Genomic DNA, 18,388 nt, shown 5'->3' with positions numbered 1-18,388 from the left:
GCTGGGAAACACATTTCCCCTCGATTCAGAGAAAACATGATCACTGTGGGCTGAAGACGGCAGCAGTTTTTTGGAACCCACTTCAAAGCCGTGGACACTGAAGTCAAATGAATGAATCACATGACTGGTGGGGTGGGATGGCAACACATCTCCCTGGCACACAGGCACACATGAAAGAAGGCATTCATCCATCAGAGAGCGTTGTCAACATGTCTGTTAACTACCGGCTGCCTCTCAGCAATCCCACTTTCATGCAATGGCTGTCACGCTAATTAGCGTCAAAGCAACGCTAAACATCAGCCCCGCGACGAGCTGTTTTTTTCACACAACCGTCCGAGTCAATGGTGCTGTCTGTTTGCTTCCAGATCGGCCACGTGTCCTCGTTTTTCTAAGCCATAGTGGTTCTCAAAACCGTTCCGTGTCCAAGGCCCCCAAATTAATGCGCACAGTAGTTGGCCGCGGACCACGCCGCCATCTGAAAACATTTTGTGCCACGGACCTCCGTTATCCACACAAGATTTATGTGGTTAAAATGTTTCAGAAATATTCACAATTGTTCCAATTATTTTTTTTGAGATCTTTTGGAAGTAGCAGATCTACAAGCTCACAACAAAAGTTATGACTGAGCTTGTAGATCAGCTATTTTCTTCTTTTTTTATGTTGTTTTGTGGCATTCGCCTTTATTTTATATTTTTTATGGAGGAATACAGTAGGCTGACAGGAAATGGCCAGAGAGATGGGGGGGAAGACATGCAGTAAGGGCCGTCGGGATCGGGAGTCGAACCCACGGCACACTGCCAGACTGGATTACCAGCCAAGGTGCCTGGACCATTGAGCCATGGCCCAGGCCTAAACAGCAAAGTGGTTAAACTGACTTGCGTCTTCCTCAGACTCGTATTTGTCTCTAATAAACACGTACAGACCGACAAGCACGTCAATCTTCAACTCGATTCCCTTCGACACGCACGGCACACACACACATGCACTTGGTCACTGAATGAAATAACCACTCTATTGTTAAGTTAATGTGTGAATTACTTCAAAACTCCAATGGCCAGCCAGCGGCCATTATCACCTCAAGACAACACTATTGTCTTGAGGTTTATGTGTGGCTATTGAATAGCCACGCATAAACCCTCACCTCGGAAGTCACATTATCACACGAAAAAAATATTTTTGAACTGAAGTGTCCATTCTTGCTGCTCCCAGCCCCTCCCCCTGCGTATCAGATACACTTCCTCAGATGGTTACTGGACGCCCAGCCCCTCCCCCTGCGTATCAGATACACTTCCTCTGATGGTTACTGCAGGACGCCAATATTGATGCTGTGGAGACGAGTCGGGATACCCGGCTTGTGATTGGCCGAGACCGGCCGCCGTCCAGCATACTGTAGGTACCTCGATGTAAAATTGGCTATTTAGTCCAAAATGTAAAAAAATATATATATTTGAAGTAATAAATTATGTAATTAAGTATACATGATGTGAACATGCACGGTACATCATTATCAACTTCTTGTTTATGCCCCAAAATGACTGGATATGCAGGTTTTGTATCAATTTGTAACAATTGTAGAAATATTAGTCCTTATTTGTCGAATGTTTAAGCATGATGTATACTTTCTTTCTCAAATATTACATTTTTTAACATTTTGGACAAAATAGCCAATTTAACACTGAGATGACCAGATGTCCAAGGTGCTCACCTATCATGGTACCGGGTCGTTACATGGGTAGGGCGCACGCCGCTGTGTTGACGTTGGATGGTGCACGAGGCGGTGTAGACATGGCGGAGGTACACGCCGGTGAAAACAAGCGCTCCCTAACGTCTCCCCGTCTTTTTCAAATGTTACGCTATTTTACGTTACATACACCGCGTAGCGTAGCACGGAAGATCACACCACTGGTGATGCACTCTTTGTACTGAAAAGGAGAGTCATGTAGAAACAAAAACACCGGGCTGGGAAAAGAGGAGAGAAAAACAGAACCGGTTGGCGGGGGGCCCGGGCCCCAAAACCGCAGGTCCCACCCCCTGGGCAGAGATGGCCCCGTACAGAGTCCACGCTCCGTCCGGGGGGGCCCTGGCCCGGCGTGTTTACACTCTGTGGAGCCACTACAATCACTTACTGCAGGAACAACAAGCCGTCCTCTTTGAGCCCCGGGCCAAGAATAAGCGGCTCGTCTCCCACCACTAGCAGACACTAGCGCGCAGAAACCTCTTATCTCCATATTATAACTTTTGGTGGGGTTTTTTGAGTGGTGCAGCCACTCCAAGGAACAGCACTGTCCCTATGTCCGTCCATCCATCCCTATGTCCGTATGTCCCTATGTTTAGGGTACCAATAGGGGCAAAAGGGGTGCTGTTGTGCTAGAAACAGAGAGAGAGATAGTGTTGCAGTGTTGCCTGCTAATTTACAATGTGGAGCATGCATGAGAGATGAAGAGGGAGAGAGAGAGAGTTGTCTACTAATTCCCCCACACAGTAACTCTGTCATTTCTCCACCGTTTCGGACGCGAGGCGGCTCGCCGGAACCGGGCCGGCACCCTGGGCGTGATCCTGTGGGTCTGGAAGTTCCGGGGACCCCCCGGGGACCCCCGCAAAGAGTTGCAACACTCAGTTCACACGGGTGTGATTTATTTCGTAAAGGTAATGATGATGTTTAACACATGATAACACAAGCGTCACACAAAAGCATAAAAAGTAGCAGATCCGCAAGCTCGAAGCGCGCCTCGAAGCTTGCATACCTGCTATACTTTTGAATTTGAATCCTGAAAACGAACAGAAGCGACACGTATCGAGCTTGGAGATCTGCTACTTTTGACAGCTTTTGAATTTCAATCCTGAAAAGTAACAGTGGGGTTTTTTTTTTGGACATATGAGGTTTCCACCGGACAGCGACGACATTCAGACGGTTGACTCTGTCCCTCTCCGCCGCGGGACACAACAACAGGTCGGTCAAGAGGAGAGGAAAACCCGAGCGAAGATGACAGGAGACAAATTGCCGGGCGGAAAAGGATGGTATTTTCTCTAAGCCCCAAATGAAAGGCTTGGGGAAAAAAGAGGAGTCATCATCATCGCCCGGCGGGGCCTGCGTTCTGTAAAACACCGCTGAGATGTCACACGTGCAAAACGTCCTTCTGGAGGAGCCGGCCGAGAGGGTGAGAGGAGGACGTACTGGCTGACAGGCTGACTTCTACAGCAGTGGATTTCAACCCTTTTCATATCAAGGCCCATTAACTCACTCAAGACATTGTTTTCGTTGATTTTGTCCACAATTCCATGCTGTATTAAATGTGCAGACGTTTAACAAATGAAACGAAATTGACCTGTAAGGGTCCATTTGGTTTCCTATTTACAGTACGCTCTCAAGAGTTAACGATCTAATAAGGGTACATTTGGTTAATACCAACTCTTTATTATTTAGCTGGGGACCACCTGGATCTACAAGCTCACAACGAGTCTATATTCGACACGTTATGAGGTTGTAGATCAGCTATCTTCAGCGAAGAGATTTGGTGTAGAGTAGAGGGAAAGAAGGAAGGAACACGGTGGTGTAAGTGGTGAAGTTATTGGGTACATGAGGCACCTTTTGGTGTTTTAAACATTGTTATGTTATACTTTAGCTATTGAAAAATAGCAGATCTACGAGCTTGTAGATTTGCTTTTTTATTTTATTTTTTAAATGTGGCGCAAATCTTTGAATATATTCTTTCATAATGAGCGTTTTTAACTAAAATCTTTGCTTCGGGGGGGGGGGGGGCTGGAACAACATATAATTTCTTGGGTCATTGACATGAAATATTGAGCACCACTGACGTAGAATCATAAGTATTTCAGAAAACTGTCATGATTTAGAAGACATATTTTAGGCGTCATGCCTGAAATGGCCTAATCTGAGATTCTCAGCCTCCATGAGCCCATGACTGAAGGTCCTTCCTCTGTGATCCGTACACCCCCTCCCCACCCCAAAACAATACTCTCACCCCCCCCAGGGAGGACAGGGGAATATTCTGCAGTCACAGCACAGGTGGCGGCGGGTGCTTTCCAATAGAGATGTAACGCCAAAACAGCAACACAACAGACATTGTGAAGCATCGGTTGGAGTCTCACTTCAGACCCGCGTGCAGGAAGCTGAATCAATCACAGCAGGAAATGTGAAAGGAAACAGAGCACCTGTGTGTCACGGCTACAAAAGGTGACCCCGGAGCTGGACGGAAACCCTGATCCTTACAGGAGGTGTTAAAACAACATGCAACACTGCAGGTGGACGCAACATATCTCCTTTTACCTCCAAGATATTCATATGAGCATATAGGACACACACTATGGCCAGTATGGTCACCTCCCCCTGCACATTCAATAGATCCCGTGATCTTTTGTGGCCAGATGTAATTTTCTGGGTTCTAGTAGGACTTTATAGTAAATATTAATAAAGAAATCGTAAAAAAAACAAAACAGAAAAAAGAAAACTGCATTAATCGCTAAAACGAAAGAAAGCAGCAAATGAGATTTTTTTTTAACACTCATCTTTTACTTTCTCTAATAATAACGTAAAACATGAACCTTGATTGAAAAAAACAAACAAAGTTGTCCTTTAAACCCTCTAAACTTGATAAAAATAGACCTGTAAAGAGCACATTTGATACATTCTTATTTCACTCAAATGAATTTACAAAAGACGGCAGATCTGCGAGCTCTCAGTGCGGTACGTTGCTTCACAATCGCTTAATCGCAATACTTTTTGCCACAATAATCGTGCCATGAAATGTTCATGTTCACTCACTCACTCACTCACGCCCTTTTGCCCATGGACTACAGTAGTGAACCAGTTGACACACAGGAGACGCCGTCGTCACAGGTTACGTACCGGAGAGGACCACCTCGATGAGGTCTCCTTCATGGATGTCCTCCGCTGAGGTCAGCCTCTGCAGGATGTTGTCAGAGTTCAGGTCGTGGCGGAACAGCAGGATCTTGTCGTACATTCCGAAGAAGCCACACTCGGGGAACTGGACAAGAGGGAATGGAGAGAGAGAGAGAGAGAGAGAAAGGACACAGCAGAACATCAAGTTCTGACCGGGGTGCAAAAGTATAAAGAGACCAATGGCATATAAGATGAATGAAAGGCAGATGCACACCTCAAACATGTTGATGACAGGTGTGTAAAAAAGAGAGTGATCCCACGCACTCGTCGGTAATATACAAAATAATAATCTTTGTCCTGTCCTGCACGTCTAGGGACCCAAACATAACTGAATCAAAGTTATTTGTCAAGTTTGCAAGTCTCCAAGGGACAAAGATATTGTAATATATTACAAGTTCTGGACAGTGTGCGGGCCGGGGGATCACTCTCTGCGCTATAAAATGTTTGCTTGAAAAGAAACAAGGGAGACAAAGAGAAACTGAGCTAAACACATGAATAGATCCGTTTGCCTTCCCCGCACACTAACACTTCTACAACACCAACCAACACGCACACACACACACACACACACACACACACACACACACACACACACACACACACACACACACACACACACACACACACACACACACACACACACACACACACACACACACACACACACACACACACACACACACACACCGTGTGCGACCGTGCACACACACTTTCTCATTAACAGCCACTTCCAATGGTTTCCATCTCTGCTTGGAGAACGGAGTAGTGATGCACCGAATATTCGGCCGCAGAAAATATTGGGCAGTGAATGGCTAAAAATGCATTTCTGTTTTGGCAGAAAATATATCACGAATAGTGTATGCAATTAATGCATTCAAAAGAGCTGAAAAAATCTTTTATGGACCCATGATAATATAGTGATTATTATTTAAGTTAAGTTTTGCCATAACCATTTATTTTGCCATAAATCAGGTAGCTTTAAGGTACGGCTATGACAGCAATGGTATGAAAAAAAATATATAATATTATTAATCATATCTGGATATTCGGTATTCGGTTTCGGCCAAGAATTTCCCTTTTAAATTAAAAAGTACAAAGGTATTTGCATCAAAATGTGCTTAAAGTACTCATTAGGCAGAATGTCCCATTTGAAGTTTTCAAATGTATAGATCTTTTGAAAATAGCAGATCTACAAGCTCACAATGCGTCGCATCGTGAGCACATTGTGAGCTTCTAGATCGGCTATTTTCAAATGGCCGAAATGTATACAGGGCTGAAGTGGTTAATGTATGTTGTGTAATAGAACTACAGTACAAAGTAACTAAAGATTTCAAATAAATGTAGTGGAGTAAAAGTACAATATTTGCCTCTGAGATGTAGTGGAGTAGAAGTATTGGACATCGAAAATACTTCAAAAGTACAAAATAATACCTCTAAATTGTACAGTACTTGAGTAAATGTTACTTTAGTCACTTTAGAGTAAAGTGACTAAAGTACACTGTTCAAACATCAATTAGCCTCTCCTCTGGGTCCCCGGAGAGGAACACAATAAAACAACAGGACCAAAACCACCAACAATGGCTTCAATAGGGACTGATACCGTTTGTTTCCTTACTGGAATCTGTCGTCGCTTTTTCCACCCATCACAACGACGACACAGAGCAACGATCTGAAACTTCCTTTAACCCATTTAGACCTGAGGACGATTCTAAAAATGGCACTCTGTGCCGCGTGCAGGCTATTTAGCTATACAATATAATGCTTAAAACACCAAAAGGGGTTCCCGCCCAGAATCGATTAAACTTAGTTTAAAGGGACCTTTCACTTTCAAACATGTTTTTTTTATCGTCTACTCGGGGCTTTTGTGTTTCACCCCCAGACGGTCTTTAAATCTAAAAAGAAAAACAGAGAAGACTTTAATAAAAAAAAAAAGTAAATAAAATCATTAAAAAAAGGAATTGGATGGCGGGTGTGGTGGGGTGAACAAAGCACGTGATTTGAGAAACATTGTATGGACGATGCTTCTGAACATATTGCTGGTTATAGCCCACTTCTAATGCTCTGATCTTGAAAGACACTCTTGATAATTCTGTCCAGAGGAACTGAAACGTCTGTCACGGCAGCTGAGCCGCAAGAGCAGTGTGGGTACTCCCAGACAGATGAGTCACGAAGATGCAAGATGCAGCTAAGAGCAGGAGTCACTTCCTGGTTTTTAAACAGCTGGTAGATGGAAAATGAAGCTTGCGCGCGGCTGCAACTTGCAGCATGTGCGGTGCAATTGGGAAGCACCTACCACACTGCAACCTTTGTGACAAGACTGTTTGGATGCAGGTTATGTTCATGAAGCACTTTTTTAATGATTGCTTCAGTTGTCACTGTCCAACGCACCTGCATCTGAACGAAGTGGATGTGCGAATATTTCCTTTGCAATGCTCTATAACCTTAAACTATAAATAGCCTATCTTGAGAGCTTGTAGATCGTCTATTTTTGCTGCGCAACATGCTTCCAAAGAAGAAATTCTGGCCTTCTATGAAATCAAAACGACTGCGGGGGTGGCCCGCTGTGATTCTTTGGCGAAGAAGACATAAGCCCCGTTCGTCACCGTGCCAATTGCACACCGGTTTGGGAAAGTCCACCCAGCTGTTTCCCCCGCCGGCATACCAGGGTCACACACAATGGACCGCACAGAACAATACCAATCAACCGGGGGCCAGGGACAGCAACGCCCGAGGGCACCAGGATTGGCACGGCCGCTGGAAGAGAATGAGACAGACATCTGGAGCCTGTCCTACTGCTGCCAACACACACACACAGATATACAGACACACACCACCGGCCCGGGCTGATCACCTGACTATACAACAACACCTCTTTAAAGAGTGACCGGACTCTATATCTGGTAAACAAACATGGTAGACTTGGCTGAAGCTGCCCTGAATTTGTAGATAACCATAGAGTATTAAAAGGATATAGAGACTGAACCGGAGCGATAGCCCCGACCCCCGCTATTCATTTCAGTGTAAGTTGCTCAGTGGAGTTTTGAAGCACCCGGAAGAACCGTCTACTTCCGCGTTTTATTTTTTATTTGGATAAATTTGGTGTCCAAAATGCGGAAGTGCAAACGGGCGTTCAATGTGCGTGTCACGTGATCAGGCGTAGCCAATCATTCAGAATTTATCCATCGTCCACTTTCTGTTTCAGTGCCGTCGTTAAACCCTATTTTTCTCTGAACAGAACGCAGAAGTTTAGATTTTATGCTGCAATCGCAGTTACAATGTTAACGCTTCTGAGGAGAAATAAAGTTTATTAGACGGACGGACGGACTTAGAAATGGCGGATTTCAGAAACGGAAACTGCAAAAGCTGGGTTTGAAAGTGAGTGACGTCCGACCACAGACGTAAACCATTAGGCATGTAGCGATATATCGTATATCGATATTATATCCCGACGATATGTATCGATTTATTAAAAATGTATATCGATGAAAATAAAAAAGGGCTAGTGTGTGATATGAAATGTGAGCTATAATCATATTGCCTCATATTCACGTGCTTTTGGAGAGAAATGAGACAGACTCCATGCAGTCATTTTCAGTAGGCCTGCAGAGGGGAGCTGTATGTGTCTGTGACACAGGTGATGGTCGTTATTGATGCTCATTAATACATAAAGGAAGGCAATTATGTTTCTGCACTATCAAATAAGTCTACATCTATCCTAAGATGCCATCAAAGAAAAGAAGAAATGTTAAAGGGACACTTCACCCTTTTTGCAAAAAAATATATGTTAATGACGTTTAGAAGCTTTAGATCACTTTCCTGGGGGTATTTATGTGTGTAATATGTGGTTTTAGATATTTTAGATTGTAGCAGTGAGCCTGTTGTCTCTGATGTCATGGACACTGGTCTCACTACCTTCCTGGACTACAATTCCCATAATTCTTTGGTGCACTGCTCCTCCTTGTGGATAGGGGGGAGAGCTGTCTTACTGAGACATGTAGTCCAGGAAGGAAGTGAGCCCAGTGTCCATGACATCAGAGACAACAGGCTCACTGCTACAATCTAAAATATCTAAAACCACATATTACACACATAAAGACCCCCAGGAGAGTGTTCTAAAGCTTCTAAACGTCATTAACATATATTTTTTTGCAAAAAGGGTGAAGTGTCCCTTTAACTCGGACTAGGTTTAAACATGAAAGCATGTTTACAGTTACATGAAAAGTAATGCTACTTTTGCAATGTAGTTAAATAAAAATTGTGAAAAAAGCTTGGAGGGAAGATTAAGATCATTAAAAAAAAAGATTTTTCGGTCATTTGTCTGGAAAATAATTGTGTTGAAAATACCGTGAAAAATCGTATCGTGAACCTCATATCGTGATACGTATCGTATCGTGAGTTGAGTGTATCGTTACATCCCTACTCCGCATACATTACTTCGCGTTGACCTGCTCGCGATTGTGAACACAAAATGCTGAACAGAACAAACAGGCGGGAACGCAGAGTTAAAGTGAGTGAGGTCATATAGCACAGGCAGAGGAGAGGACAAAACGGCACTTCCGCATTACGCCCAAGGACTATTAAATGAGGACAGGAAGCGAAGACCGTACGGTGGACTCCATGTTGCTCCCTGGAAGGAAAGAAACATGTGCAATGGGCTATATGCAGCCAACACTTCCACGTTCAGCTTCCTTGGTCTCAATTGCGCATGTTTCTTTCCTTCCAGGGAGCAACAAGGAGTCCATCGTACGCTCATCGCTTCCTAACCTTAATTAATTAACCTTGATTACGCCGCCGTACGTCACGGCTCACAGTGTTTGACTTGGCCACTGGATTGTAAACAACATTTGGAACACATGTGGCAGATGATTCCCTCAAATGTAGATGATCTATGTAGAAATGTAATTTTTAATAGGTTAAATGATGTGACGCTATATGAACACATTATTTTGCTGGGGACACCCTACAGAACCCCCTCTAGGACCCCTGGGAATCCCCGGACCCCACTTTGAGAACCACACTGCCTGGATGTACATGTACGCACGCACGCACGCACGCACGCACGCACGCACGCACGCACGCACGCACGCACGCACACACACACACACACACACACACACACACACACACACACACACACACACACACACACACACACACACACACACACACACACACTTTATGAGTCAGTGTCCTAAATCAACAGATGAGTTGATAACAGATTTGTGTGACCAATGAGAGTGCTAAAAGCTTCCACAGATTCCAACACACTGGGTATGGTATGTACGGTATGTGTGTCCTTAAAGTAGGTCATATATTAAAATGTTCATGAATATAATGACAAATCACCATATAGGAATGATATCCTTATTACCGTGGTTCAGGGCAGTAGATTAGGGAAGCGGTTCTCAGCATGTGGCTCGGGACCCCAATGGTTTTCTTTTGTCATCTTCACCAGATGACAGTGAAGTGACAATTTAAGGACTTTTAGGACCTTTTTAATACCTCAAAACAACTATAAGAACTGGTCAAACATTGGCCAAATTGTCAAATGAGAAAGAAAATACTCGAAATACTAGAAAGAATTGTGAAAATACTCAAACTACAAACTCACGTGTAGATCGGCTATTTTCACAATATTTACAGTATCTGTTGAACCGAGTCAACGCTAGTGTCGCCACTCTCTTACTATAATATAGTGGAGTAATATTATTACTCTAAGCAACCAAGGCGAAACACCTGGGGAAGAGGGACTCCCGTCCGGTGTATCAAACCAGCTGCCTGCGCGGCCGGCCGGTCAGAGAAAATGAGCTGATCTGGTAGCATTTCTCCAACAGTGCTGAGGAGGAGGGGGAATCAGTCAGGGACTCACTCACTCAGGGCACGTGTCTGTTTTAATGGAACATTTCCAACAACCACTGCCACCCACCCACCCACCCACCGACCCACCCACCCACCCAACCACACACACACACACACACACACACACACACACACACACACACACACACACACACCGGCCCACACACACACAGTCACATCCTAAACCCCTGTCAGCGTTTGAAGTGATTGATGCCATAGAAGCGAGGGGGTCATCCTTCCTGAGTCTGCTGCCGTGTCAACGCCAGGTTTTCCTCCGCCCGCCCGACATGCCTGATGCATGAACACGCACACACGTGTGCCACGTGCGTGCGTACATGCACCTACAGTGCTTCTCAAACCTTTTCATGTCAATGTATATGGCCACGGACCCATCTGAAAACGTTTTGTGCCAGGGAACCCCCCAGAAGAGAGAATTAGTGTTTCATAAATTATTATTAATATTCCAACAAAAATAGCATGTACAAGCACGCAGCTTCTATATCTGCATTTTTTTGTTAATAGCCAATGTGTAAAATATGAGGTTATTGAAGGTGCTGTGTGTGCATGAGTCCAACTTCTAATCACAGTATCAAAACATGTCAGGGTAGACTTATCCCACAATCCTATTAGAACAAACATGGGATGTTATTTTTAGTGTTGTTAAAAATGATTCGTCACAGTGATTTGTAGAAACCAATTCGTTCCCTGAAAAAAAAAAATTTGAATCTTGAACTTGTCAAAGAAAGGTCATAAAACAAAGGAGCTGGCATGAAACCGTTTTAATCGAAGAGGTTTGTTTTGATTGTGTAAACAAACCAGCTGTGCTCGTGCGCGAGCCGCAAAAACACTCACGAGGAGGGCGCTTCCTGTCGCAATCACATTCATTTCCAGGTACCAACTCCTCCGCACAAAAAATGTCGCCGGACGAGGAGGAAGTGTGAAGTGTGAAGACTTCCTGCCGGACACAGTAAAATCCTCAGTGTTAATGTGTCCGTTTGTTACCTCTAATTCCCTATACCGTTTATATATATACTTCGTAGGGCACGATTCTTGGCCCGACTCCTTTCCCCCCCCCTCTACACCCCATTGTGTCTTCTCCGAAAATAGCAGATCACGTCAGCCAAAATAGCCAAGAATAGAAGTGGGTGAAACGAGGAATACATGTACGTACATGGGGAACTATGGGCACATGCATTTGCCCAGTGAACAGCATGTTTACTGTGTGTGTGTGTTTTTTTCTTTTGTTTTTTTAATGTCTGGGAATTTACTGTTGAAAGAAATCTGTCTACTGAGAAATGTGTCTATCTACATTTTGAATACAAGTGATTTACCGTAAACCTTCCTCTGCCGGGCAGGAGACCACTGACCAGGCAGAGACCACTGACCAGGCAGGAGACCACTGACCAGGCAGGAGACCACTGACCAGGCAGGAGACCACTGACCAGGCAGAGACCACTGACCAGGCAGGAGACCACTGACCAGGCAGAGACCACTGACCAGGCAGAGACCACTGACCAGGCAGAGACCACTGACCAGGCAGGAGACCACTGACCAGGCAGAGACCACTGACCAGGCAGGAGACCACTGACCAGGCAGAGACCACTGACCAGGCAGAGACCACTGACCAGGCAGGAGACCACTGACCAGGCAGAGACCACTGACCAGGCAGAGACCACTGACCAGGCAGAGACCACTGACCAGGCAGGAGGCCTATTGATGACATGCCAGGAACACTAAAACATTACTTTTGTCAAACCATCACTAAACATGGGTATATTTTAATTAATGTAGGTATTCCATAAACAATATTTCCCATCAGAATATATTAAAGTACAGAAATACATGGCAACTTGAAGTACTCTTCTATAATATTTCACCATGACTTTTCACAAAAGAGCTGTCATGGGGGGGACCCTATCATAGCGGGGCAAAACTGGTGAAAAATGTGGGTATTATCTTAAAAATATTCCTAAAAATAACAATAATGGAGCTGGGGACTTCTCCTTTGGATTAATGGTCCAGTGAAAATATAAATAAATTGTGGATTTTTCTCTATCACTCGAGTCTATCACTAAACTTGGGTGAAATTCAACCTGTAGAAACAATCACACCCGTGTGAACCGAGTGGTGCACAACTCCCCCCCCCCCCATCTCTCTCTCTCTCTCTCTCTCTCTCTCTCTCTCTCTCTCTCTCTCTCTCATTAGCAGGCAACAGTGCAGCACTCTCTCTCTCTGTTTCTGGCACAACAGCGCCCCTACTGGTACTAATAGTCATACTGGTGCTCATTAACGTCACATAGGCGGACACATAGGTGAACCAGGTGAACACGGACATTGCTGTTCCTTGGAGTGGTTGCACCACTCAAAAACTAGGGATGTGGGCAGGGAAACAAACCTAGATGTCACTGAGCATCATGAAGGAAAAACCCACCCACCTCAGACATCAGCAACATTATGAAAATTACAAAAATATAGTAGTCAGGGTGAAAATCACCCATGTTTAGTGTTCTAGGGTTAAAAGCATCCGTGTCATTTTATAATTTATCTAAAAAAAAAGCATTCTTTTATTTTATACTCAAAAATAGCAGATATACAAGCTCATAGACAGATTGTAGTTCTGCTATTTTGAAAGCAAACATTTTTAACTAAAATCATTGCTTCTGGGAGGTCCCAGGAACAACATATTTTTTAGATGGCGGTCCGTGGCCAAATCAATTCTGGGGGTCCTTGACATGAAAAGGTTTGAGCACCACTGAAAAGAAATAGTTTTTTTTTCTCTTCAGAAAACTGTTCAGAATCGACCTCAGGTCTTAATAGGTTAAAGACTGAGGGCTGATCAGGAAACTGTTCAGAATCAACCTCAGGTCTTAATAGGTTAAAGACTGAGGGCTGATCAGGAAACTGTTCAGAATCAACCTCAGGTCTTAATAGGTTAAAGACTGAGGGCTGATCAGAAAACTGTTCAGAATCGACCTCAGGTCTTAATAGGTTAAAGACTGAGGGCTGATCAGAATCAACCTCAGGTCTTAATAGGTTAAAGACTGAGGGCTGATCAGAATCAACCTCAGGTCTTAATAGGTTAAAGACTGAGGGCTGATCAGAATCAACCTCAGGTCTTAATAGGTTAAAGACTGAGGGCTGATCAGAATCAACCTCAGGTCTTAATAGGTTAAAGACTGAGGGCTGATCAGAAAACTGTTCAGAATCGACCTCAGGTCTTAATAGGTTAAAGACTGAGGGCTGATCAGAATCAACCTCAGGTCTTAATAGGTTAAAGACTGAGGGCTGATCAGAAAACTGTTCAGAATCGACCTCAGGTCTTAATAGGTTAAAGACTGAGGGCTGATCAGAATCAACCTCAGGTCTTAATAGGTTAAAGACTGAGGGCTGATCAGAATCAACCTCAGGTCTTAATAGGTTAAAGACTGAGGGCTGATCAGAATCAACCTCAGGTCTTAATAGGTTAAAGACTGAGGGCTGATCAGAATCGACCTCAGGTCTTAATAGGTTAAAGACTGAGGGCTGATCAGAATCAACCTCAGGTCTTAATAGGTTAAAGACTGAGGGCTGATCAGAAAACTGTTCAGAATCGACCTCAGGTCTTAATAGGTTAAAGACTGAGGGCTGATCAGAATCAACCTCAGGTCTTAATAGGTTAAAGACTGAGGGCTGATCAGAATCAACCTCAGGTCTTAATAGGTTAAAGACTGAGGGCTGATCAGAATCGACCTCAGGTCTTAATAGGTTAAAGACTGAGGGCTGATCAGAATCAACCTCAGGTCTTAATAGGTTAAAGACTGAGGGCTGATCAGGACCTCAGGTCTTAATAGGTTAAAGACTGAGGGCTGATCAGGCCGGCGAGGCGAGGCGGCACACGGCATGCCTTCAAAGCGCTTAATAGTGTCACCTCCTGTTGGCATCCCCCTGCAAACACTTTCCACTGAGCTGAATGGTTCCCGTTCCAGCATGGTCTGCAGAGCGGCACGTACCAGGTTGGGAGAGCACGAGGAGGAGGCCTGTGCTCTTTCCATTAGACGCAGAGGAAGCCCCGAACACTCAGGAACAATAGACTGGCACGCTCTGGACCGCACAGTCGGCATATATAAGGGCTACATGAAAGCTAGCATGTGCACGCAGCCACGCACGCATGCACATCAGCAGTAGTAGGAAAAAGTACTGTTTTACTTAAGTAAAGGTATCAATATTGCGATATTGAAATACTGTGCAGACGACACAGCTATTGTTGGTCTGATTGAGGATGATGAGATAAGCTTTCGAAGTACAGTGGATGAGTTTGCTGGTTGGTGCTTTCTTCAGTTGAATATTAAGAAATATTCAAGCTCAGTGCAGCTCTACGAGTCCGAGTCCGAGTGCAGCGCTACAAGCTTGAGAAATGGTGAAAACGTGTGCAAGTCTTTGCAGCATTTTGAGATGGGGGTCGGCGGCCAAATGCATATGATTCTGGGGGTCGTTGACATGAAATAGTTTGAGAACCCACTAACACAACAGCATTTCCGAAAACTGTTAGAAGACATTAATTTGCAGAAGCAGGTCCTCAGGTCTTAATGGCTAAAAAAGTATCCAATCACGTACACCCTGCAGCACATGAACAGACACAGCACAGTCTTGCACATTATGCGTTCCCTCATACATTACATCACATCACATGGCACTACTAACAAACGCACACACATCATGCTACTGCATACAGTACATCCCCCAGGTCCACAGTGACTAAGCATGTCTTTTGTCATCATCAAACAAACGTGTGAGAGGGGGGGGGGGGTACAGACAGTACACATCATCCATTCAGCCGCATGCGAGCCGCCGCAGCACCAGCAGCAGCTAGCACAGCGACCACACACGCACACCAAACGATGCCGTCAGGGGCGAGAGGCTGCTGCTGCGTGTGAGGTCCGCAAGGCAGGCCGCCGGCAGGGACGAGTGGAAAGGGGCTTTGCCGCTGGTAAGCTTTTGTTAAACAGACTAATCTGCCATTGATATGCTAAATCCTGTTAGAGAGAGAGAGAAAGAGAGAGAGAGTGAAAGTGAGAGGGAGGAAAGAGTAGTGCGGAGAGGAGGAGGAGGATGAGGGGGGGAAGATGGAGTGAACGAGGAGGAGAAAGAGAGAGGGGGTCAGGATATGAAATATGGCCCCTATTTCACTGGGAGCCAAAAACAAATTGCCTCAAAACAGACACGGAAAAGAGGGGGGGGGGGGGGGGGGGGGGGGGGGGAGAGAGAAAGAAATAGCCCGGTCTGGTTTGAATAACAGAGTGTGCAGTTTGTCTCAGTTGAAATAAAGATGTTTTGTCTTTGAACAATTGTTACATTCAATTCGAGATGAAATCTAAGACGCAAACTGATGGATTAAAAGGACCGAGCCGGGCATAAATCATCGCATGCATGCATGCATCTCCCAGTAGAAATGTGACATTATATCGTTTCGTGTAAAACATTGCACACACGGCGTTCTGTTGCTATCGCCACGACTTAACACAAAACCAATGTGTGTGGGCACTCCATCATCACGGAACACAATGAAGGCTCTTGTGAAAGCAAGGAAAATAGTGTGGACATTATGCTTATATGGCCTGTGCGAGTGTGTGTGTGTGTGTGTGTGTGTGTGTGTGTGTGTGTTAAGGGAAGCGGTGTCAGGGGTGTGAGTAGGCTCTGACAGATGGCCATGTGATTACAGTGAGGAAAGGTATGCTGCCTGACCCCACCACCGCCTTGCACCTTTATGAGCCTGGCCAGGGTCCAACAGGCAGTCTGACGGACAGCTATACAGGACAGAGCGCTCGCTTCAACACTCAGCAACTGTGCTGCTCAGTGGAATTTTCAGCTTTCTTTCTTTAAACTCCAGAGAGAGCGTACAGTTCTTTTTTGGCCTTTCTGTGTGGAGTTTGCATGTTCTCCCCGTGTCCCCTAGGGTAGGTACTGTACTCTCACAAAAACATGCAGTAATCCTGGTCTCTAAACTGCCTCCCCCTGGCCAGCCGGGTGCCTGATGGAGGGGAAAGGAACTGGTTGGAAATAACGTGTTCCTTCCACACGCTAAAGTACGTCCAACCTGGGAAACCCCTTGTCAGGTGAAAAGAAGCGGCTTGGACTCCTCATGCATTGAAGGAAACATGAGTTCAGTCAGTTTCTCTCCCCAGGTTGGCAGAGGGAGTGTAGTGCCAAGGATTACACTAGAGTCGACAATTGACAGACACGCAGGATAAAAATGATAAAAATAAAAATATATATAAAAACATCTGCAGAATATAATTCAACTTGCTATGTAAATATCTGTGTCTATGTCCAACACCAAATTAATGTAATCTGTCCCTGCCGTGGTGCGCACTGTGATGTTGTGTTGTGATGCTGTGTGCTCACTCATCCACGTATAGCCCTGTCCAGTTGAAACTATACTGTACATCTCTTTAGTAATCTTTAGTGTCCTTGAGCAAGACACTGAACCCCTAATTGCTCCTGATGTGCTGGTTGGTATCTTGCATGGTTTCCTCCGGCATCGGTATATTGATGTGTGTGTGAATGGGTGAATGTAAAGCGCCTTGGATAAAGGCGCTATATAAATGCACCATTTACCATCTCGTCACTAGAATCACCAACATCATCACGAAACAGTGCGGTTAGGACACACACACACACACACAGACGCATACTTAGTTTAGACTAGTCATTGGTTAGACATGGGTTAAGGTTAGGTTTAGGTGTGCTGCCCCGTGGGAGGTTAGGGTGAGGGTTTGAGATAGGTTGTAGTTGTAGGACTAATGACTGGTCCAACCAATAACTAGTCTAAACAACACAGACACACACACACATGGACTCGCGGACGCGCGCTGCATGATAATAGCCAAAACCACAATAATAATAAGTCAAGAGCACTTACATTGTCTGCACTGTACAAAACTAACTGGCTTGTTTATCGTTGTAATTCTCCTGCAGTATTTAAATTGTGACTGCTTGTTGTTGGAACTTGGAAGTTGATGCGGAGATCAGCTCTGCTTCTGTCCGAGCCAGAGCGGTTACGGCATGTGCGTGCTTACGTGCGTGACTGTGGGCGCGACTGTTTAGACGATGGGTTCTGGCATTAAAAGTGTGGTTGCATAGAGACCTCAAGTTCTCAAAGTGGGGTCACTTTTGCTGCTGGGGGTCCCCAGCAGCAAAAGTGGTTAATATGTGCCACGGTGGGAGATTGTACATCTGCAACTTATTTTGTTTTTGAAAAATATCGAAACTGTTTGGAACATCTTCTCTTATGGGGTCTGGGGATCCCTGGCACAAAACATTTTCAAATGGGGAGACTGGGGGGTGGGGGGTCCGCGGCCAAATGTATATCAATCTCAAATGAAAACGTTTGAGAACTGGTTTACTGGAATAATTTGTTTAAGCCCAGAGGTGTCATGACAACAGCCGTCATGAGACACAGTGGAGACAAGGTGCTTTTATTCCAACAGGATAAATGAAGCCATTGACTGATTATATCGCCGACTATTTATCATTTGCCGACTGTGGAGAGATGAGAACATTCATGGCGCTCTGATTCCTAACAACACAAGACCCTCAGGACCGTCTCTGTGGCTTTCATAGATCTTTAAA

The 18,388-nt window shown here is 44.8% G+C and overlaps 1 protein-coding gene across 3 annotated transcripts in view; it reads right to left on the bottom strand.

Moving 5' to 3' along the window:
- prkd3 (protein kinase D3) overlaps positions 1–18,388 on the bottom strand; it is a 95,013-nt gene that overhangs the window by 42,375 nt on the left and 34,250 nt on the right. For all 3 annotated transcript variants that reach the window (XM_080784853.1, XM_080784855.1, XM_080784854.1), the window contains exon 3: positions 4,868–5,006. In XM_080784853.1, the coding sequence (XP_080640979.1) occupies positions 4,868–5,006 (139 nt within the window). The remainder of the gene's footprint in view (positions 1–4,867; positions 5,007–18,388) is intronic.

The sequence above is a fragment of the Protomyctophum bolini genome (genome assembly GCF_963924005.1).
Source record: "Protomyctophum bolini genome assembly, chromosome: 15".
NCBI lineage: Eukaryota > Metazoa > Chordata > Actinopteri > Myctophiformes > Myctophidae > Protomyctophum > Protomyctophum bolini.
The sequence above is the reverse complement of the archived record's forward strand: the minus strand, read 5'-3'. Positions and strand labels throughout refer to the sequence as shown.